This window comes from Megalops cyprinoides, chromosome 18 (genome assembly GCF_013368585.1).
Source record: "Megalops cyprinoides isolate fMegCyp1 chromosome 18, fMegCyp1.pri, whole genome shotgun sequence".
NCBI lineage: Eukaryota > Metazoa > Chordata > Actinopteri > Elopiformes > Megalopidae > Megalops > Megalops cyprinoides.
In genome coordinates, this window is record NC_050600.1 from 16150229 (window position 1) to 16173047 (window position 22819).

Below are 22819 nucleotides of genomic sequence, written 5' to 3' on the forward strand. Positions count from 1 at the left end.
AAATTGTTACTATCACTGTCAAGCCAATCAGACCAAGTTTCACGGAGTATCAACATTCTCCCTTAACCCCCGGAAATAGTGGCTTGCCATTGGCTAGATCCATCAGCTTTCGGGTTACGCCATGTTCTGATTGGTGCAATGAAACATCACTCTCTATCTCTACTTTAGTTGAGAGGGGCTGTTGATATGGACTTGGCTGGAAGTCGTCAGGATTTAGAAGAGAGCAGTCTACGTTGATCTCTCTGCCTTTAGTTTATTATTTAACATTAACATTTTAAAGAACTGTATTTTGTGTGTAAATAGCTGATATTTTAGAGTATTTTTATAATATCCGAAATAGTTTTGTTTTAAAGTAGAACTACAAAATGGAACTTAATTCTCTTTTAATTCTCCTGGAGGCTGCTGAATACTTGGAAAGAAGAGACCGAGGTACAAGCCAGCTAACTTTAACTAGCTAGCGAGCTATTATTTTTCTACAGTGCTTGCACCTAACACCAGATTAGCTACCACGCTTGCTTGAAGTCTGGCAAGATGCTATGAAAGAGAAACAAAGTGGTTCGCTTGCCATCTAGACTAGAATGCACCTCGAAAATGTTATGTGGTAACTTATTTAGTCAGCGAGCTAGCAACGTAGTGCAAGCTCGTCAGCGCTTTACATCCCAAGACTAGTCTTTTACCAGTGTCCATGTAGCTAATTATAGTTAGCAATATTAATTCTCATGATATCAAAGGGTGTAGCTAGCTAGTTGGCTTGCGACGGGTTGACATTTTGCTAAACGCACAGAGTAGGTTTTTAGCATAGCTGGCAAGTACTTGTTAAACTGACTAGTTCTGTGGTTAAGTGTTTTTTTTTTGGCTGCCAGCTAACGGTAGCTAAGTTGGTTCCTTGTAAATAAATTTGCTATTTGAATTTGAATTTAGCCAGCTAGTTCATTTTACATTTAACGGTTACAGTGGTGATACTGAAGGAAATGGTCATAACTTATGAATCTGAGTGAATGGATTTAACGTTTATTCTAATTAGCCTATATGATTCTACCTCAGCCTGTTAGACATCTAGCTAGCTAATTGCCTTTTCTGTTCAAGTTCACTGCACAAGAAGTAACGATCATTTTCTTTACTTTCTCATTAGAAGCAGAGCATGGTTACGCATCAGTTTTACCGTACGATAACGACTTTTCCAGGAAGAAAACGAAAACTTCGTCAATTTCGAGAAAACCTCAGAACAACAGGTAAATACTCCTTTTGGCACAGAAAAATTAACGTTGCCCTCCAGCATTAGTTAGACTAACTACCTGTTCTAAATCACTCCGACCTTAATACCAATGCAAATTGCCATTATTTTAATATATCGGGTGGTTTGCCATTTCGATATCAGAATTGCTGTGCATCAGATTTAATTTCGCTCTGAAGTTAGCTACTCCTTTCCCTTCCCCATAGCTTGTTAATTCATTTAGTCTCGCTAATGTCTCTCACAACTGCATGAATCGGTGAGAACTACGCTAGCTGTCGCGCAGCTGCAAAACATATGTTCTATGTGTAATAACCCCAAAAAGAATAAGCTCAAACCACCTGCTAAATAGCTACATACTAACTTAAGATGTGTAGATTCGCTAGCTAATGTACATTTATCTGTTGATACTACGAGAAGGATATGTTTTCCAGTTTCAGTCATTTATCTTCGTGGTCACCTCGGCGGCTCTCCGTAAGGTCGTCTGCGTCTGTGCCGTTTCCAAAATACTTAGTCTGGCTACGTAGCAAGCGGTATGCAAAGCCAGTTTTTTGTCCGTTCACTGGACAAATGATTTCGGCTTAGACAGGATCTCTTTCGAGTAGGGGTTTGGCGCAAACTCCCTCTTTCAGCGTCGAGGAGTTTTTTTTTTTGGCCCGAAACGCGTATATCTTTGTATTTTCGGATGACGGGCCGGTGATAGTGAGCGCGCAACGCGTCTCGGTAGCGCAGACTGTCTGTCCTGCTTAGTGTAGCGCACGTAAGAAAGTCGACCTTGTGTCAGATACTTGTTACAGAATGTATGATATATACGTTTAATGGGAACGTGGTCTTGTCATTTGTTTTGGGAGAAACGGCACTATTATTCTGTATGCCATGTACAGCATTACAGAAATAGATGACGACACTGCATACAGTGAAGTAGTTTTATTATCTACATGCACAAGTTTTTGTGAAAGATGATGGAAGTCCATCGTCTGTTTCACAATCTTCTGAGAGCAGTGCAGTCATTTTTTCATTCTGGCACTGTTCTCAAGAATTCTGAAAACTTTAAGTATATTCATAGTATATACTTTAATATTCAGTTTAAGTACAGTTCATTAGAAGAGGGAAAACGTTCTTTCATTTTCAAAGGTATAAGCTGTTTTGCAACAATGACGTTCTGAATGTGAAATGCCTGTTTTGGAAATTTCTTTGTGAGGTGTGTGTTTCTGGAGATCGAGACACATGTCAAAATCCATGACTTGACTTAACGGTAGGGCTGTGGTTGGTGCATTTCATCATCTGCTGAAGACAGTGCTGTTTTTCAGCTCCGCTACTCGGGAGATGGAAGTCGCTGTGTAAAGTCTGCACAGTTCCACTCCAATAGTAAAGGACCTTTGGGGATGCCAGGCTCATGGCCGGGGGGGAGGGGGGATGTGCTGTCATAATCACACAGGGCAGGCAGATGTGCTCCATGCTTGGTGCAGCCCTAGAGTATAGCGTACTTAAAGCCAGAATGTGCTTACCAGGCTGCCAGTTTAAAGTGACGGTTAAGTGCAACAGCACAGATGGAGAAACGCTGTAGAGAAAGGCCTCCCCCTCATCAAAATAAATAGGGATTTTTCAGGACCCATTGAACAGTGGATATTTATAAGCATTGCATTGTGAAATTTATGTCTGGAATACCACCACAGAGTTCGGTAAACTTTGAGGGGACGCAATTAAGTAAATTAATTAAGCAATGTTTCTTTTTTCAAATCTGACATGCTTTGAGGGCTTTAATTTATTAAACTCCCTTTACTGGTGGCATTTAGCTATCTGGGTTTTTGTTCTGCACATGTGACAAATAGATAAAGCTCTGCTTCGGCCTATTTATGCATCCAGAGATGAAGCCTTTAGCTTGAATTCCCCCACGCACTAAGGAAGCTGTTTTTAATGGAGATAATCAGCTGGTGGTGCACGCCGTCTTTGTGAATCGTTTATATTCAGAGCAAGCAGAAGTCTGTTCCGCACGTCAATGTTATATTTATGTAAATGACTAACGGTGTTGTCTACTTTCCTGTATTCGGAGTACAAATTCAAGCTGGTGTAATGCATTGTGAACGCTTCATTTTGTAAACCTGAAATGGATGAAAATATTTTTGTGTTGTTGCCCTCCTTTGTGAGCTTTGCTAAAACTGAATTGTCTGTGCAGGGAAAAAGCATATCATGCTGAACCTTACGAAATGATGTCTCTGAGCATTTTGTATACATTCATGGAGTTTATTTTTTACTTTCTGTCTGTGTTCATGGGTGATTGTTGTGTAGCACCATGGCCTCTTCACTTACTGTATTTTGTTTTGGTTGTGGAGTGCTTTAAATGATTCCCAGGTCCTTTTTTGCCATTTTAACAATCTTCATAAATTTGGAAGCTATTTGCATGGAAATGCCGTGCTTTATGTAAAAGGACATTTTGTTCAAAACTGAGCATGCACCCTGCAATCTGTCTGCCCTTGCACGCTGCCTTCCTCCTGCAGCCTTTTACCTCATAAGTACTCAGTTTGCACATGTTTGAATAGATATTTCCCTCAACCCGTAATGCTCAGAGAGATAAGGTGGTAATATTCCGTCTGTCTGGATGAGCGTTGTAAATGCCGACACACGTGTCTCCATGTGGGACTGTGCACTGCTTAGACTGTGCACGAAACCTAATTCATCGGATTTATGAACAAAGTCATTGTATTTTGAAACACAGAAAAGTCATTAGTTTGCGTTCGCTTTGCCTGCTATCACTCATTGATTTTACGTACATAGGTGCCCGCTTCCTCGGTGAAACCCGTACTGTCCAGCATTCTCTGGTCCGACAGGCATCCTGTAAGCAGCCTGCCTCGCGTTTTCCTTGCCTCTGACCCAGAGCAGCTTTTATTTCCACTCTAACTGTTCAGCCTGCTGGCAGATGTGGCATGTGAAGCAGTGGGCACATTCTGATTGCTTTGCACATTTGTGCGCAGTGTGTGCATGCTGTGGGCGGGGTGTGAAGACTCTCCATGTTGTTTATTTCTGTTAGCACGGTGCTACTTGTGCGCTGCAGCGGTGTTGTAAAAAAAAACCCAGGTTATGTAAATTGGCAGCAATAAATGCCTGCTTTTTTAAATTTATATAACATAAGCGGTTCACTCGTTATACAAGAGGCCCATTCCTCTGTCACACGACATGATAGTGGAGCTGTAGGGCCTGGTTCTGTCTTGTGTTCTGGTAGCTGTGACCAGGTGGACAGGGGCATGGATTCACCCCAGTGTTCTTAGACTGGGGGGGCTTGTAACTGAAAGGTTGCCGGTTCAGTTCCCTGCTGGGGCACTGCTGCTGTAGCCCTGGGCAAAGTACTCATCAGTAAATATCCAGCTATATAAATGGATAACATTGTAAAAAAAAAAAAAACCAACCAATGTAAGTCACTCTGGTCAAGAGCATCTGCTAAATGCCAATAATAATAATAATAATGACTGAGCAGCACTGACCCTTCTCTCCAGGTCCAGACAGACAGACACAAAGAGGCCTGTTTGAAGTCTGGCGGGTTATGATAGTATTCCACACGTGGGCTCTCCGGGCTGTGCAGGCCAGTTACTCTGGACCCAGTGCAGTGGAGCTGAAGTCTTTGTATCAAGTGGTCTCCCGTCTTCTTGCTTCTGCTGGAGCAGTCGGAGTGCAGAGTTAGTGTTCTGCTCCCCTCTGTAGGCTCGGCACTGTAGACCCATGGCACATAGATAATATCCAACTCTTACCTCATATTACAGCTTTTTTCACTGGTATCACAAAGAGCTTTCTGGGGATTAGTTAATGAGGTTAAATATTCTTAGAATAAAATGTCCTTTTGTTGTTGACTCTTCCCTTTGTCAGCAGAAAGTGAGCTGTAATATTAGTAAAGTGTGTTGTGCTGAGACTGCCAACCGTACCCTATCCTGCCCTGTTCTTCCTCCCCATCCCCCAATATAGTGCCTCCATGTTTATGGACACAGGTGTGATATTGACCACAAAGTCACTTGGCATTGCCGCATATTTATCTGTCTTTTTTTTGCTTGCTTTTTCAGGTCATCACACAATGAGCTGGAGAAGCATAGGTGAGTGTGAGGAGAGACGCTCAGCTTTGGGTCCAGTCCCATTCACTCGAGCTGCTGAGAACACCTGCAGTGGGTGTCCCCCTCATAACTGTCACTTCATGCTTTTACAAACACAATTCTGCCCCAGAGGCTGAGCTCATGGCCTGCGGTACATGGCAGCTTTACGCCTGGGGCCTGAAATGTTGACAGTAATAGCTGACTATCTCATTCACTAAACTCACTTCATTGTAGCCGTGCAGGATCTGATCAGCCTTTCCATGGCAGTAATGTGATTTCGGAGAAAATAGAGGGAGTGTTTGGAACATATGACCCGATACGGCAGGACGGGCCCAGCTGGAACTGGGTAGCTGTATCCTTTTAGAGGGGCGAAGCCGTTCTCAGTGATGGGCCGCTGATTTTTGGAACTCCCCCAGACTTTGTTTTCTCTGGGGTAGATCTCTTTACTACCCCACATCCAGCACTGGTGTCATTCCAGTGAATGTTAAAACCGAACAGACTGGGGTTCAAAAACAGAGGGGGGCCCTGAAAGATAAATCACATTACAACTATCTTTTATTACAGATTTGTGGCCCTTAGTGACTTAACATATAGAAGGATTGATATGGATGAGGTGAAGCCCAGTAAAACATGACGTGCAGTGTATGTGTCTGACTCTGTGTGTGTGTGTGTGTGTGTGTGTGTGTGTGTGTGTGTGTGTGTGTGTGTGTGTGTGTGTGGTGTATACACTCACACGCACGCGAGCCTCATGAGTGTCGAGATGTGTGCATGTGAGCCTCTGTCAGTCCTATGGTGTGCATGGAGTTTGTGAGTCACATGTTAGTGTAACTGATGACTGCAGCACCTGAAATGGCATGTAACGACATGTCCTTCAGAGCTGAGAGAAAGGAAACAGGACCAGATCTCTGCTTAGATGCTTCCTTATAGCCTAACTCTTAGATAGTCATGAGCATGTGACATTATTTATCTTGCTGATTCTGTATTTGGCCTCAGGCCTTTTCTTTGTAATTTTCTCAGTAGTTTTTTTTCTCTTGTTTTTTTTTTTTTTTTTCTCATGATGTGTTTTGAAATGTGTGCCATATTTATCGTAACTTTGAGGATGTGTCAATCGCGGCCATTGGTAAATGGAGAAGTTGTATTCGTTTTTGTGAGGATTTCCTATTGCGCTGTGTAAGGTGGAGGAACCGCAGTGACGCAGCTCAGAGCATGCTGACTCACAGCCCGCTCGGCCAGAGCCCTGACTTTCTGTGAAATTACCAGTTTCACAGCTGTCAGGTTTGGGGCTTAAGCAAGATGGAGTAATATTGAGAATGGTATTGCTTAAAAGGGTATCTTTCCATGTTTGTTAATTTTTTTTCATTTCATAACTAATTTTTTTTTTTTTTTTTTGGACAAAGTTTATAAAATGTTTGTTCATCATTTCCAGCATAAAAGGAAATGATATCAGTGTTTCTGTTTGAATCATGTATTTATTGAGTGGGTTGCTATTTATGTTAGGAGGGGAAGTAATGTTTGAGCAGACCAGTAAGAAAAGAGCAGCAGGTGTTTGGGGCCTGGACCTGTGATTTAGGCTTGGCTCCATCACTGTAGAGGTTAACCATCCCCCCCCAAGCTTTCTTTTCAAAACATTTCAGAACCTGCTTTTTTCTGTACGGACAAGGTTCAAGTTGTGTGACAGTTTTCAGTGTCTGAGGCTGTATCTGCCTTGGAAGTGCCATGCAGATCTCTCTGACTTTTGCCCTTAAATTATGCTGATATTGTCACCCTCAGAGGATTGGCAGGGGCTCTCACTCACAGTGTCAGTGGTCCAGGGTGAGGTTTGATGTGTCTCCGTGTTGGTGTGAATAGCTTTCGAGTCCCTTGTGTTCCAAGAGCAGTGTGGTCATTACCCTGGCCCCCTGAGGCTGTCAGCAGCAGGGAGGCAGTCTGACCGGCCAGCTGCGTTCCTGTGCCTGGGGTCCGCAGCTTCCGAGAACCAGCGGAGCTGCGGCGTGGCACCAGGGCGCTGTGGTTCCTCTGGCATCTCCCCCTTCCTTCCTTTATTTATTAATCACTACTTTCTTTTTCGCCGCCTCATTCTCGTCCTGCCAGTTCCTGGGAGCCCACGCAGACATGTTCGCGCTGATAACCTATTAATAGCCGGGCTCTTTTGGCAGACTTCTTATTTTTGGCGGTTGGAGGCCCTGCAAGTTCTGCCTTCAGTTCTGCTGGTCTGGGAGACCAGTGGTATCTACCCCTTTCCACAGCACAATCATTTATTTTTATTGTTTTCAGGAAATGGGCTGTTTATTTCATAAACCCTATCCATCTTTTATTTGGATTTTTATATCAATGACCAGTGAATGTTCGATCAAGGCAGGCTCACAGATAGCAGTGCGGGTGAGGTGAGGCCATCATTTTGAGAAGCGCTGGGTTACTGCTGTGAAGATTGATAAGCTCACTGTAAGTGCTCAGAGAGGTGAGCAGTCAGATTGTCTGCGCTGTTTTTAGCGCTGCCTTCTTCCCATGCCGCGCAGGGGATTTGCATGGATTTCTTTTCTTACGACGGCCGGTCTGTCGCGCCTGCACGGCGTCTGCCTGACTGCACGGCAGGTTGCGTGCAGAGGAGCTTTGCACGGCGTGTGGATTTATTGCCTCTGTGCTGGTTGATAAGGCGCAGCTCTCCCCGGAGCTGTGCTGCAGCGGGCACAGAGGTGCCTGCTGTCCCCGGGGTGCGACGTTGGCGAGAGGAGGTAGAGCCGCTGCAGGTCTGCACCGTCCTGCACCGTCCTGCACCGTCCTGCACCAGGCCAGAGAGAGACTGAGGGAGAAACTGCATGCGCACAGCGCAGGCAAAGCGAAAAAGCCTCTGTCAGCACTGTGCACGATAACTGTGAGGACCGTAGCAGGACAGGCGGTCGATGGCACTATTTTTTTTTTTTCCCCCGCCCTGCGAACCTGTCAGTGGTAGACGACCACATATGTAGGTTTGCGAGGAGCGGAGATACTCCGCGGCCACTCTCGCTGCTTTCTCATGCTGTGGAGACCACAGCTGCGAAAGTGCCTCCTCTCGCATGCTCCTCTGGCAGCCTCTCTGGTGACTCAGCTAGAACTGCGAGGGGTGAGGGGGGGGGGCGCTTGAGGACTGTAGGCCCTGTGCTCTATCTCCTCTCTGCATGCTGCCCAGAGCTGCTGATTACACCCGGAGTGCACTGCCAAGGCCTGACTTTCGGGCCAGTCTCCTCTCTTTTTCTCTCTGCTGCAGGAAGCCACGTGTGCCTCAATTGCCCTGAGGCAGCCCTTCTCTTTGGGGGGGGGGGGGGGGGGGGGTTGTCATTTGATACAAAGAAAATGGTCTTTGCTAGGACATTACTCTTTGGATTCTGCGGCGAAGCTGGAAAGCGCAGAGCCAGAGACTTTGTCCTGGGGAGTTGTCACCGACTTCAGAAATATATCAAGCTTTTGTTTTATTAACCAGGCGAGCGCGCAGCAGGGTGGCTTGTGATGGAACGCTTTCTGCTTGTTTTGGGAGCTCTGTGATTTGAACCATGTTGTTTTGTAGGAGACTTAAGAAAAGAAGAAAAACGTTGGAAGCAGAAGCCAGGCAGATCCCTCCCGGTTTAACAGGGACCATGGCTGAAACGGCCGTCCGCTTTTGGGGGGTGGATCCCGTCACAAGTGATCAAAGTCCCCTTGTAAGCTGTGCGCTAGGGAGTGGTGAGGATGGCCCCGCTGCCCTCTGGCTTGTTGCTGTGTACGTGTCTGAATGAGTGTACACCACTCGTGCCCAAGTGTGTTCATGCAGGTGTACGAGTGCTCATGGGCACGTACGTGTTTACCCGGGCATGCATTTGTACGTAGCTTATTGTGTGTGCGTGTGTGTATGTGTGAGAGACTTTGGCACTTGAAATGCATTATAAAACATGCTACATTTTGATTTCAAACAAAAGTGGGTGGCAGTGTAGCATAGTGGTAAAGAGCAGGACTTGCAACTGAAAGGTTGCTGGTTTGATTCCCCACTGGGGCACTGCTGCTGTACCCTTGGGAAAGGTACTTAACCCACAATTGCCTCAGTACATATCCAGCTGTATAAATGGATGACGTGTAAAAATTGCAACCTATGCAAGTCGCTCTGGGTAAGAGAATCTGCTAAATGCCAGTAATGTAATGTAGTGTAATGCGTGTGTGCGTGTTTGTGTGCACAGCCTCTTTGTGTGGGAGAGGAGGTTTCACCCACGTCTGGGATGGCGCTGCCTCGAGCCAAGTCTTGCACCACTTTCCGTTATGAAACCTGTGTGTCATTTTTGTTCTGCTGCGAACCAGGTGACACGACGCTGTGCAGAAAGTACAGTTTAACCCACATTTATAATGTCATGGGAGCTCACTGTGAGGTGAGCAGACACGGGAGAAGGGGGAGGCCTGGGAAGTGCCTCGGACTTTTGGAGTTTGGCCTGGTTTTTAAGATCCATTCCGTGTTCCTGTGCCGGGCTGGCGCAGGGCTTACTGCATACCATGAGTCCCTTCCTGTCAGTGGCTGGAGGCCAGGGCGGATCCACTGGCGTTTCTGCTTTTGCGTCGTTACTGTAGTGGGGGGGTTGTGAGTGACTTTGGAAGAATGTGTGATCTGTAGCTACAAACTTTACAGGGCTTTTGTCCAGGTGCAGGAAGGGTTGCCAGGTTCAGTGATTGCACAAAGGCTTGCTGCTTTGTGTCGCTCTTTTGCTTTTAAGTGGATTTGACCTTGTGCTCAGTTGAAAACCGTACCCCCGTGTTTGTTGCATGCTGAGCAACACTGCTCTGGCTGCTGCGGTTTGCAATGTTCTGGAGCGCATACCTGTTGGTGCTTTTATTCTGTCAGTGGGTAAGAGCTTGTTAATCAGGGAATCCGAACGTTCCAGGCCTATTTGGGAGAATCTCTTTCTGGGGAAAGGTGCTGACTTTTAAACTTCGCTTGACTGCAGAAGCGTTTGGAAGGAAGTTGACAGCTTGATTATTGCCACTGTGTTAACTGCAGGGTTTGTTTGTAATGCATCAGTGTAAGTCAGACACACACACGCGCACACACACACACACACACAGTGTGTCTGTGTGCATTTCAGAGATGTGCAGCGCTCAGGAACGTTGGACCACGGAACATAATTACAGTCAGGTAGGAAATGATACCCGCAGATCAACCGAATGTGGTGCAGCTCTGGCTGGGTTGCTCGCGCGCCTCGTCACCTGCCTCCCCTCGCTCTGTTGTGAGCGCGTGGGCCCGGCCGTTAGGGAGGTCTCTCTCTCTCTCTCTCTCTCTCTCTCTCTCTCTCTCTCTCTCTCTCTCTCTCTCTCTCTCTCTCTCTCTGCGGCTAACCCCCGTGTTTTGGTGCCGGTTCTCACGCATGCACTTCCTTCCGACATCAGGCTGAGCCGTGAGAATGTCACGTCAGTTTGGGACGTCACCAGCAACATGTGGCCTTTAAGTCGTTTCCTCTGTGGTCACATTTTTCTGCCAGGCAGCAGCACGCAGGGCATTAGAAGGGAACAGACTGTCATTTCTTCTCGTCATTCGAAATGTAGTCTAAGCATCTGCTGGACTGTAGTGGGGGAGACAGACTGTCTGAGTTTTGATCTCTCTCCCAAATGAGGAAACTATACGGGAGCCTCACAAGTGTCTGAAGCTGGAACACATGCTTAAGGCGCTTGGTTGACATGGTTTTAGAGTTGGTGAACCAGATGTGCCAAGCTGTACAGGTCAGCACATCCCCCCTTGTACTCTGTGGTATTCCCTATACACTTCTGTCCCATACCCTACAGTGACTTTAATATATGACCGAAAAGATTTCTGTGGCGTTAACCCAATGAAAACCCATTACCCAAGTGAAAGTTCTGTTACTGAGTGAAATGCAGCCTGTGTATTTAGAAACTGTGGTATCTACATTTTCTCAGGCGGTGTGTGTATGTGTACGTACGTACGTATGTGGTAGGTCCTGTTTTCCCTCTCTCTGTGAGAAGGTCCATTTACATATACAGTGTGCAGCGTGAGGGGGCCTTCGGCATGCAGACATGATTAACTGGAGTAGAATGGCATGCAGGAGGACACGCCGCGGTGCTGCTCCGGTGACCTTTGCCCCAGTGGGAAGGAGCTGGCTGTTTACCAGATGAGCTGCCCGTCCCCCCCCCCCACACGTAGAACCCAAGAATGCGCACCGCTCTGGCTACCTCATTAACGGCCCCGCGGACAAGCGGAGGCCGTGGGGCGGGGGGGGGGCGGGGGGGGGGGGTTGTGTTTGCGGTGCCTGGTCAGTGTTCTCTCTGTGTGCTCAATTAGGGTCAGACCCACAGTGCGAAAGGAGGCAACGCCCTCAGAAAGCGGCGGCGAAAGGGACCGCTTTCACCACCCCCCCCACACCATGCAAACAAGGGGGCAGAATGCGGCGTGCACTTTTGACCGCCATCCGTTTTCCAGCAGTTCGTGTGTCATTACGCTTGATTGTAGGAGTGCTCGGGAAAGGACAGGCGTCAGAGCACACTGCCTGTTCCAGGCTGTTACAGCTGTGTGTGTGTGAGGTGCGCTGCTGGTGACGGCGTGTCTGAGTGAAGACGCTCGATCGCTGTGTGTCCGAGGGAAGGTGATGATTTCTGAAAGGGCTGCTGGAACATGTTTGGGGCGTGGTGTGTGTGTCCAGACGTGGCTGCTTTCAGAAAGTGGCTTGCGGCAGTTCCTTCATGATTAAGCAGATGCCCATAGATGGTTCTGCATCTCAGAAACATTCGGGATAAGGGTTTGTGAATTCAGAGCGACGGAAGTGAAGCTTGGAAATTATTACTTACAAGCTTCTGAAGTGTTGTAGATTGATTAAAATGAAAGTGTAAGGATGGCTGGCCGGGATATGAATGCTTGCAGAAAGGGTGAGCAGATAAAGCTCCTCTTTCACTAAGGCCAGGGATAAAGCGTAGGGTGTTTGGAAAGGGTCATGTTGGGTGCAGGGGGGGGTGTAGTGTGCAGTCAGCTCACCGCAGACCCCTGTGACCCATGCATGACCGCCGGTCAGAGCGTTGCAGGTGTCGAGATTTACAGCCCCGCACTGAGTCTGCTTTAAAACTTAGCAAATGCGAGAGGCACTCGAGGAATGTGTAGAGAAACAATACGAGGCGTGAGTGGGGCGAAGGGCTGCGTGTCCTCTGACAGGGCCCACTTTTACACCGAGCACAGAGTCCCGCAGAGACACCACTGCTTCCTGTGACACGTATCAGGAGCAGAAACCCCCCCACCCTCACTTCCTGTCGCTGCTGTCCCCCCTTTTCACATAAAGGATGCCCCCTCCCTGTCGGCTGGGCCGTGCTCTCTGACCTGATTCCTCTCGCAAATCAGTCCACCTGGCTGTAGTCAACTGCAGCACAGGCCTCTGTAGCCCGCAGCATGTTTGCATGTTGGGAAGTGTTGTTTAGTATGGGAGCTACGTCATGTATCTACAACAGGAAATTGAAAGCATTGTGAAACCAAACTGATTTCTCTACCTCCTTTCACAGAAGGCAATGGGCTAGAATTTGAATGCCTTATGTGAAATGGCTTTTAAAGGTAAGTGTTAGCAAACAGGTGATGGAGAATGTGGTTTACATTAATATAGTGTAATAAAAGCTGTGTTTTGAAGCATGCAGTAGATTAAAATGAGGGTTTGAGGTGGAGCTGAAGACCCTACTCCCAGTGGGTAATATGGTGAAGCCCCAGCGCCTCTCCCCAGAGCTCCACTTATTTTTAATTCCTCATTCCTGTCCTCCTGCTTCGTTTGGACGGCCCCCCGGTCCCTTCAGTGTTTTCCACCCGGGTACGCCTGGCGTCCTGTCCCGGGTGCCCCTGCCAAGGCTTTGCAACTGTCGCGAGTGCAGGTGGGAACGGTGAAAAAAGAAGAAAAAAAAAAAAGATCTTTTAAGAAGGAATAAACGGCGAGTTCGCGCAAAGCGGGGAGGGGCGGGCAGGCCGCGTTTACCCATTGGCTCAGGTTACACTCGGCTCACTGCAGCTGAGCACACGGCTCTCAATGGGCCCCTTTTTTAACCAAAAGAGAAATATTTAGACCAGATCGCACCCCCCACCCCTCCCGTTCCCCTTCCTGCCCGCTTCCCCTGGGCTGCCGCCAGCTGCTTCATGTGGCCGGGACTGGGGCGGGCAGGAGGTAGGCCGCCGCCCTCTCCTGTCAAGACCAGAACTTGTTCTTTTAGCAGGGTGGGGTGATGTCTGAGTCCACTGCTTAAAGGAGGGGTGCAGGATGTAAGAATTCAGTGACCTACATGCCTTTAGAGCTATTCATGTTTGCACCTGTAGTAGAGTGAAGTTTGCCACGTTGATTTTTTTTTTTTTTTTCTCCCCCCTGGTTTTTCCGCAATTCAGTTTTTCTAGGTGAGCGTAAAGCTGGAACTGTGGGGTTTAAAGGGTGATGAGGGTGACTGGGTGACTGTAGTGAGGGACGGGGCGGAATATTCAGGGCCGTTCCGCTTCCCCGGAGAGCCGCATCGCAGCAGGGGGTGTCTGTTCCTCCCTTTGTGTCTGTCCTCCGCTGGGCCTTGCTTCCTGGCGCTCCTCTGCCGTTTTTAGCACAAGCTTAACTGCGGAGAGGGGGGAGCCATGTTGCTTTCACTGTAAGAGGGAATGGACCTGTGGCTCTCACAGGTGGCTCGGTGCTTCCCTGAGACCCGGCTCTCCTGTTTTGGGGCTACTGTCAAAAGCAGGCATCTCACATCTTAGTGTATGTGTGCAAGTGTGCGTGTATGTCTTAAAACAGAAATTATGTGGTTTACATGGACACGTTAGATTACGTTATTGTTATTTAGCGGACGTTCTCATCCAGAGCGACTTACGTAGGTTTTTACAATTTTTACACGTTATTCATTTATACACCAGGATATTTACTGAGGCAGTTGTAGGTTTAGTGCCTTGCCCAAGAGTACAGCAGCAGTGCCGTAGTGGGGAATCCAACCAGCAACCTTTCAGTTACCGCTATGCTACACTGCTTCCCCATGAATATCTGGCCTGTGAGTGGGCCCCTCATTAAAGAGCAGCTCACGGCGGCCGCCTCACGTAACGCTGCCTTTGAAGCGGCAGCACGGCCGTCCTGAAGCACTCGCCACGAATGCGCAGGCAGCGCCCCTGAAGTAACGAGGTCAGTGTGCCGCCACCGAGCCCGCCATGTCCCAGGAAAGGAGAAGACTGGGAACAGGGCGGGAGCAAGGGATACAGCCGAGTCAGGGAGCTCCAAGCATTCAGTCAGCTGCTTTCTCATTGGACAAAAGGCTCAAATGCCTCACTTTCACCAGCATGCACCCATGTTAGCTTTGCTAGCTTTACCTGTGTTTCCACTTCCAGTCAGCTGTAGGTCAGATGTGGCTGAATGCAGGTACATTTGGCGACGTTGTGCTTACTGAATGTGTCCAGGGCATGGTAACGATACATTTCCCGGAAGTGGGTGTGCCTATTGAACCAATGAAGGCGAAATTAGCCTAGCACAATTTCAAGGAAATCCTGCAATCACTTTTGAAATAGAATTGGTTTCTTAAGAAGCATTGAATGACCTGCTTTTGCAACCATTGAAGGAGCCATTACAGAGCTGTGTTGTTAATGGAAAAGACCTGTACTGACCTGAGTCTAAACAGGTTTCCACGCTTGTACATAGGTTTATATAACAGCAGGCATTATTAGGTCAGCTAGGCGCTAAGCTCATTTCTGTGCATCACATCTGTGTTGCATTCAGCCTGTCCAAGGTGCCTGGCTATTCAGCGTTATTTAAGCACAAAGCTGTTTGTTCATCCCTGGGTGTAAATGGCCTGCTTGTTCTCAGATGGCTGGCCTCTTTCCACCATTGTATGGCCCACTTAACGATGTTTGCCCACTGCAATGGTCTGTGGTTGCAAATTAAAACCCAAGTTTGTTGGCTCAGCAAGCGTCTGGGAGATGACGTCAAACCTGTCCGCTAACAGCATCGATTTGGCCAGGTCTCGTTTGTACCTCAGTGACACAAGTGTCGACCTTTTGTACCGTTATATAATAATTACATAATTGTACCAGGCACATTGACCCCTCTTTAGTGAGGTGTCATTTCGTGCGGCCCACTCGTCTCTTTCTGTGGATAATGAAACGTGCGGGAAGTGTGTGGCAGCCTGAGGCTGGAGCAGCGGCTGTGTGTGTAGTTTGTGTGTAGTGTGTGTGTGTGTGTGTGTGTGTGTGACGTGCAGCTTTGCATTCAGGAGTGTGCGGGGAGGGAAGGACATGGATGGCGCAGGTGGAAGCAGTGAGGAGGCAGCCTTTTTGGATCCAGCACTCCTCCTTTTGTCTTGCATATGGAGATTTGCATTGCAAACAGGGCAGCCGTGCAAGAAGAGCACTCAGAACACTGGGCTCTAGACCCACGGGGCATTGGTTCATATTGTGGGCTAGACGCCTTTGAACCCTTTGCCAAAGTAAATCATCTGAGTTGATCCGGTGAATATCCATCTGTTGAAGTGGATGAGAGAACGCAGGATGTGTCTGGGTGAGGCGTCCTGGAAATTAAGAACAGTTCTGATTTGTACTTGTTGCCGTCTCTCTTATTCCCTGAACTCTTGCACACCGCTCCAAGGTCCTAATCTCAAACAAATTTAAAAAGGGTGAACCTAATTGAAATATCGCTCTCGGCCTACAATGATAAGGCTGCACTCAGCATTCAGACCCCCATACATATCAGCCATGTACAGGGTTTCGCCATACATTTGCTCACGGTGTTTGCACGTTGTTTTTCCCCTCTCAGAATAATCCCTCGTTGAGGCCCTGAAGGGCCTTCCAAAAGCTTGCAAAGAGCGCTATCGAAAGCAGGCCAAATCACAGCGCTGACCCACTCGGTGGTCTCAAATGTCAAACGTGATAGTGGCTGCCGTCTTTGTTTCCCGGAGTGCCTGGGTTATCAGCTCTCCTCTACCCATTGACAGGCAGGGTGTGGGTCAAAGGCTCTGGACCCTCTCCAGGTTTTTGAGTGACTGTGAAGCTGCAGCCTGTGTGTGGAGTGAGAGTGTTTGGTTTGTGTGTCGTAAAGTGGCATCAGATCGTCTTAACGGCCCTCCCTCTGTTTCTGCAGACGTGCCAAACTGCGGCTGTACCTGGAGGAGCTGAAGCAGCTGGTTCCTCTGGGTCCGGACAGCACCAGACACACCACGCTCAGCCTGCTCAAGAGGGCCAAGATGCACATCAAGGTATGAGCGCTCTGCCGCGGTCTCGCCCCACCTCTGCGTCTGCCTGCGGGTCTCCGGGGACGACATCACTGGGGCCGGCTGATTCCTCAAACATTTCCTCCTTTCCAAATACCAAATACCATTTCCAGATACCAAAAATGTGATTGTGAACTAGTCAAAATTTAAGCAGTAAAAAAATTTACCAGTTACAACCAAAACAAAATATTTGCGTAACGACCATCATGCGGAATTGGTTTCATGTGAACTATGGTTTGATGAATAAGTAATGTTGAAAAGTGACATTCATGCATTTTTTATCCAGAACATCTTGAATGTTTTTCATCGTGTTGTAGGTCGCTGTGTGATACAGGCTGAGAGCAGTTGATGAATGCATGAAGTAGAACGCACTCTAGCGCGAAGACTTCAGAGCTGCGTATTTGCAGCGAGGGTGGGAGAGAAAGGGTTGGTCTAGCGAGTTAAATTCAGTTGCAAAGAACGGAGACATAATTCACGCAGTGAATAACAAACTGGTTCTTGCGTTACTGAGCAGCAGTGGCATTGTTCAGGTGGCTGTTCTTCCAGATGATATTGTTCGCAGCGTCTGCTGTCAGGAGAGGAGCTGGAACTCAGATTGCATTCTTAGTGTATTAGCCTGGCCTACTGAACGATCCCAGGCGTGTAGCTGCTAATGTAAACAGAGCCCTAGTCATCCACATTACATCCGTTGTACAACAGGGGTATCATTGGTGTTAATACCAATTAAACTTACTTTTTTATTAAATGTCTATTCAGATGGATATGTATTGAAGCAAAGCTTGTTACAGGGAAAAACTAAAACCCAAGCACTTCCATGCCCATTAGAGCATTCTGAACTGCATCCTGCGGGCCTATGTCCTTACCCATTTTCCACAAGTTCATATTGCATTAGTAATGCTGAGTGTTGGTGAGACTGGACACAGAAATGCTGAACTGTGTTGAAAATAAGCTTTCCACAAACACCTCTCCGATCACTTAAAGAAGCCAAGAAAATCTTCCTGCGTATTTATCAAATCCGGATTAGTCTATGGTTGTAATTACTTCATAATGAAATAGTGAAAAGTAAGACTTGTTAGTTTCGCGAGTTGACCCATATCTATTGGATTTGTGGTTTTGCTTTCATTTTGGCAATGCTCAGTGGTGCGTGTAAGTGCTTGATAGATACCATAGAAAATATCTCCTAAGTTTGCATTTTTATTGCGGTTGTCCTTTTAACATCCCACTCGAGGTTGTAATACCGGTACCCTGCGTTTGGGATTCAAATCTGCGGCACCCAAATTGTTTTATCTCACTAGAGTGTGTGTGTGTGTGTGTGTGTGTGTGTGTGCAGAAGCTAGAGGAGCAGGACCGGAAGGCCCTGAACATGAAGGAGCAGCTGCAGCGCGAGCATCGCTACCTCAAACGGCGCCTGGAGCAGCTGTCCGTGTCGGCCCTGGAGCGCGTCCGCACCGACAGCATGGGCTCCACCATCTCCACCGACTCCGAGCAAGGTACCCACCGGCCCCTCCGCGCGTACCCTCACACCGCGCAGTCAGCCCCACACTGCACCCCTAAGTCTCTACAGTCAGCACTTCACTGCCTGTTTTTAATCCTAACTGACCTCAGCGCGTAGCTAAGAGCGTACAGTCACTTCTTCACTTTGTAATCTACAGTGTGCTTTACACATCACACTCAGCACTGCACTGAAAACCTTATAATCACATCACTAACAAATCAATGTAGTTTCGCACTGTACAGTAAACACTATCTTGCCCTCGGTTGGGTTTCCTGGCTTTTGAACTGCAACCACAACTTTAAAAACTGTCAACTATAGCAACACTTTCTAGTTCTGACAGTTTAGTTAAGCTGAGCCTTTTTGGGGCTGCATCTAGGGTTTAATTATGACGCGACAAAGGAGGTTGTATTCATGGAATTTAATGGTTGATAGATCGCAAAATATCTGGACATGTAGGATGTGACATGCTAAAAGAACGACAAGTACGAACTCTCAAAAGTGTTTGAGAGCGCTATGTGGTTTGTTGATCCTTCTGTTCCTGGTTAAGGAGTGAAAAAGTTTAGCATCTTTAAAAATTCACACACAGATTTGCAGGTGTGCTTGTGAAGCCCACCAGTTTTCACGATGTGTGGTCTGTTGTCGAAAAGTGGAAGGAAGCCAGGGTATTTCTGTCGGGCTGCCTCTCTGACCCGCCTGTGTGTGTGTGTCTGCAGAGGTGGACATCGAGGGGATGGAGTTCACCCCGGGCGAGGCGGACAGCCTGGGCAGCATGAGCGACGGGGAGGACCACTACAGCCTGCAGGGCAGCTCCAGCGACGGCAGCTACACGCCCTCCCACAGACTGCAGGCCCGCCTCTGCTAGGCCCCTCCCCCCCCACCAGCCTCCGCCTCCACGCCGCACACACACACACCAGCCGCGCCATTCCAGGAGCCAAGACTGCCACTCTTTCCAGGAAGCAGACCGCAGGGCCACTCCTCGCTTGCTTCCTTCCCCCCCTGTGACCGCTCCCCCCCAGCCACACTGCCACCACAGGCTCATTCAGCAGAGCAATTCATGGTTTCAATGGCTTTCATCTGTGGTGTGGTGCACGGCTTTGACTTGTCAATGAGAACCAGGTGTATTTGCATTCATGTAATGTGGGTGTTTGGTGTCTAAAGCACCTTCCCTTTCATAGAATCACTAATTTTGTGAAAGCAAAAAAAAGCATGGGCAGTCAGATTTGTGTTGAAGAGGAAATGGAACAACAAAATGAAAGTCATTCGTTCTTTCGGGCTAGATCTTCCATTGGAGGTCTTCTGGTTTGCCATTTTAACGCACTGAACTTTTTTTTTTTTTTTTGCATACGAGTTTACCCTGTTGTTGTATGGATAAACAGTCATCAGCGTCTTTGAGACAGAGCGTTACCAGCTATGAACAATCCCAAAGTGTCCTCTGACTGGAGCCCATTAAACAGACAGTTTAAATGGCATAGATGACATTGCACTGTGCAGGCCTTGCCCAGGATGGCTACACATGGTCAGTAGCAAAGTGATGTAGCATTGTAAATAACACGGAAAGCTTCTGTTTTCAGCATTAAGCCATTCTGGAGTAAGAACAAAAGGAGTGAGTAAGGAAGTGAAGGTGGGCGTCCCCTGTGTGGTGGAAAGACAGAGGGCAGCATAGAGGCCTTGTCCCATCCAACCTGTCCTTCCTTCTATGGGAGCAGTGCCCAAATTCAGCTTCACTGCAAGGGATACAAACTTGATTCATTTTTCGTTGACTGCGTGCGTGGGTGTGTGTGTGTGTGTGTGTGTGTGTGTGTGTGTGTGTGTGTGTATGTATGTGTGTGAGTGTGTGAGCATGTCTTGGTTCACATTGACAAGTCAATGGTGCAGAAAAAAGACAAAAACAGTGCCAGCTCTAATGATTAGGGTCTTTGTGAGGAGAAGTGCTAGTTGAGGGGAATTACCCCACTTTATCTTTTTTTTTTTCAGGTTTCTCTTTTTCCCCCCCCCATTTGGCTCTGGTATTGAGCAACCGCTCTCTCGGCTCTACTTAAAAGATTGTACTTTAAAAAAAAAAAAAAAAAACAGACCAAACTCCTGCAGATTCTGGGCATTGCAGACTAGACCAATGTGTGTGTGTCCCTCAACAGAGTAGAAGTGTTTGTTTTGAAACACTTGACTCTGTATTCTGTATAGATAGAGGAACAGTGTCTTTGCACCTGCAGTGTCTGACTGTCTGTCTCCTCCTGCAGCCTCCGCTTCCCACAGTCATTAGAGCATGGCCTACTAACACTTCAAACCAGCAGTCTGTTAAAAAAAGGGGTCCTGCAAAAAAAAAAAAAAAAATACAGAAACTAACAAAAACCTGTATACAAAAAAAGCTGAAAAATGAAACACTTATAGATAAAGCAGTTTTAGCAAGTGTAGTCTATATTTCCTGTTTTAAATTTTGTATTATATTTTCCTAAATGTTCTCTTTTAAAAGAAGAAAAGACAAAAAAAGAGTATATCTATATATGAAAAGTTAAAGAGGAGACAAGAGGCCGGGCTTGTGGACGGGAGAGCGGGGGACAGTCTCGGGACTCTCCCGCTGTCATTCTGTGCCTTGGCGAGCCTCAGTGACTGCTTTCGTGACTCCCCCGCCCCTCTCACGTCCCGCTTACCCCCCCTCCCCAGCCGACCCTCAGGTCTCGCCCCACTAGACATCCCCTGCCATCCTCCCTGCACTCCTTCACCTTCTCATTACAGGCTCTTACCCTTTGCTACAGAGCGCTGTCAGCTCGTCTCTTAGCAAGGGGGCACACGAAGAACAGGAGACCACCGTTACGAAAGTGTCCTATACGTTCAACTTTACATTCGAATCCTGTAGTACACTGACCTGTCCTGTAGGACGTTTCATAAGGGCCTTGTGTTGCTTGTGTCATGCTGGTAATCCCACGGCAGCTCTCCAACATCTGGGTTACCATTCTGGCTTCTTTTTTTTTTTTTTAAATTTGAAAGAGTGATGTAACATCGACACCTTATCTTGCTTGTTCATTTTGAAATGAAGAGGAAGACAGTGGGAGAGGAGGAAAATCCAATGGATAATGGCAGCTGATGATTTCCTACTCTCCCTTGCTCAGGCAGGTTCCAAAATAGTGCTGGTGTCTGCCCCATAGGCTCATGGGATACCTCACTTATTTTGAGGTGTGACAGCAATATTGAGTGTGATTTTTTTTTTTTTTTTTGGAAGTCAAAACTGCACCTCTTTGGTGTCTTGTGACCAACTCTTTCCAATTATTTTGTGCTGTTTTCCATTACTTTTTCTACAGAAAAACAGAGAAAGTTTTTGGAATATACTCCCATGTGAAGTAAGGCAACATGTGACTGTTAATAGCACAAATGTAATTTTTTTTCAATTTGTTTGTGAAATAAGCAGCTAGGGGACTTGTAAATTTTAAGGAACCCTCTCGCACAGAACCTCCCAGCGGCAAGGTGTGTTAAGAGCAAAGTACAGCGGAGCCATGGGACAGACAGGAGAGATTCCTACTTCACCTTTCTGAAGAGAAAGCAAGCACACATTCCACAGCTAATTACGATGTAGGTGGCTCTCCTCTCTAACACTGTGGTACAGGGAAAAAAAGATGAAACTCGTTCGCAAGAGTCAACTGAAAATGAACGCTGGGTCAAACAGCGGAGGCGTATGCGACGCTGAAAACCATTTGAAAATGTATCATTCCATTCTGCGATATCGGAGAAATGAGATCAACTTCTCAAAAAGCAAGAATCACCACAGATGTTGTTTGAGATTCGGTTGGCCCCGGCTTTATCAGCCCAGTCGGCTGTGTCCATTAATGTGGTGGTTCAGTAATGCAGGAGGAGTTGATTAAAATGGTGATTGATCAGCGATCGTGTCACCTTAAAGACCCAGAATGGAAAAAAAAGAAATGTAGCTATCGAGAGCGTTTCCTCCATATCCTGTCCGCGTCGATCGCACTGGTTGGTGCTGTGTGGAAGAGGCCAGATAAGGTCCCGCCGCTGACTCTGGGATTCTGCAGGCAGGGTTCAAGATCCAGGGCATGGGTGGGGTCAGGGCAAGGGAAGGAGCTGCTTGACACTAAAGTCACGCAACACTGAGAACGGAGGGTTCTGTGCCAGAGACCTGTAAATATGTACCTTTTTAACAGAGTGTTTTTGTGGAAGATGTATGATATTGTATAAGTCCATTCTGTGTGCACATAGGTACCTGGTGCTGGCTACTTCTTGTAGCATGCACGTTAAGGTATTGTGCTGTATCATTCTTTCATTGTAATATAAATAAAAAAGTTTTATACATAATCTCAGGTGTAATTTTTTTTTTACAAGCTTGAAAGCCAGCTTGACCATTTTTGTAATGTGTTGCATTACATTATTGGCTCTTATCCAGAGCAACTGCTATTACAGTTGCAGGTGTTACAGGTGTTTTACATGTTATCCATCTACAGCTGGATATTTATAAGGGTACAGCAGAAGTGCCTGCAACCTTGCGGTTACGAGTCGTGCTCCTTACTGCTATGCTACACTGGTGCCTGCGTTTACCATAAACCTGGCGGAAACTAGACATACTAGAATTTAGCAAAGAGTATATTCAAAATTGAAGGGAACATACATACACATTTATAATAGAATTTAGCTGAACACCTATTAATATTTCATGAGGATAAGTAATTTGAAACACTCTTTTTGGTTTCACACTCACTCAACAGGTAAACAGCCTCACTGAGATGTAAAGGGTAATACACAGTATGCCTGCAGGCCCAGGGCTGTGCAGTGGTACTACTACTGTTGTCTCTCACAAGCTGCACAGCCAGTGCACTGCCCTCT

The 22819-nt window shown here is 47.1% G+C and overlaps 1 protein-coding gene across 1 annotated transcript; it reads left to right on the forward strand.

Moving 5' to 3' along the window:
* The first annotated feature begins 212 nt into the window (after positions 1-212).
* On the forward strand, positions 213-19952 carry LOC118793289 (max dimerization protein 4-like). Its single transcript, XM_036551401.1, has 6 exons — positions 213-429; positions 1133-1232; positions 5281-5310; positions 16368-16482; positions 17828-17987; positions 18706-19952. Exons 1-6 carry the CDS (start codon positions 366-368, stop codon positions 18852-18854), a joined length of 618 nt encoding a protein of 205 aa, XP_036407294.1. The 5' UTR covers positions 213-365; the 3' UTR covers positions 18855-19952.
* The last annotated feature ends 2867 nt before the right edge of the window (positions 19953-22819 follow it).

Coding starts and splice junctions, on each gene's coding strand:
- LOC118793289 (XM_036551401.1), top strand. CDS start 366: ATGGAACTTAATTCTCTTTTAATTCTCCTGGAGGCTGCTGAATACTTG. Junction 430..1,132: donor CTTGGAAAGAAGAGACCGAG/GTACAAGCCAGC, acceptor CTTTCTCATTAG/AAGCAGAGCATGGTTACGCA. Junction 1,233..5,280: donor AGAAAACCTCAGAACAACAG/GTAAATACTCCT, acceptor TTGCTTTTTCAG/GTCATCACACAATGAGCTGG.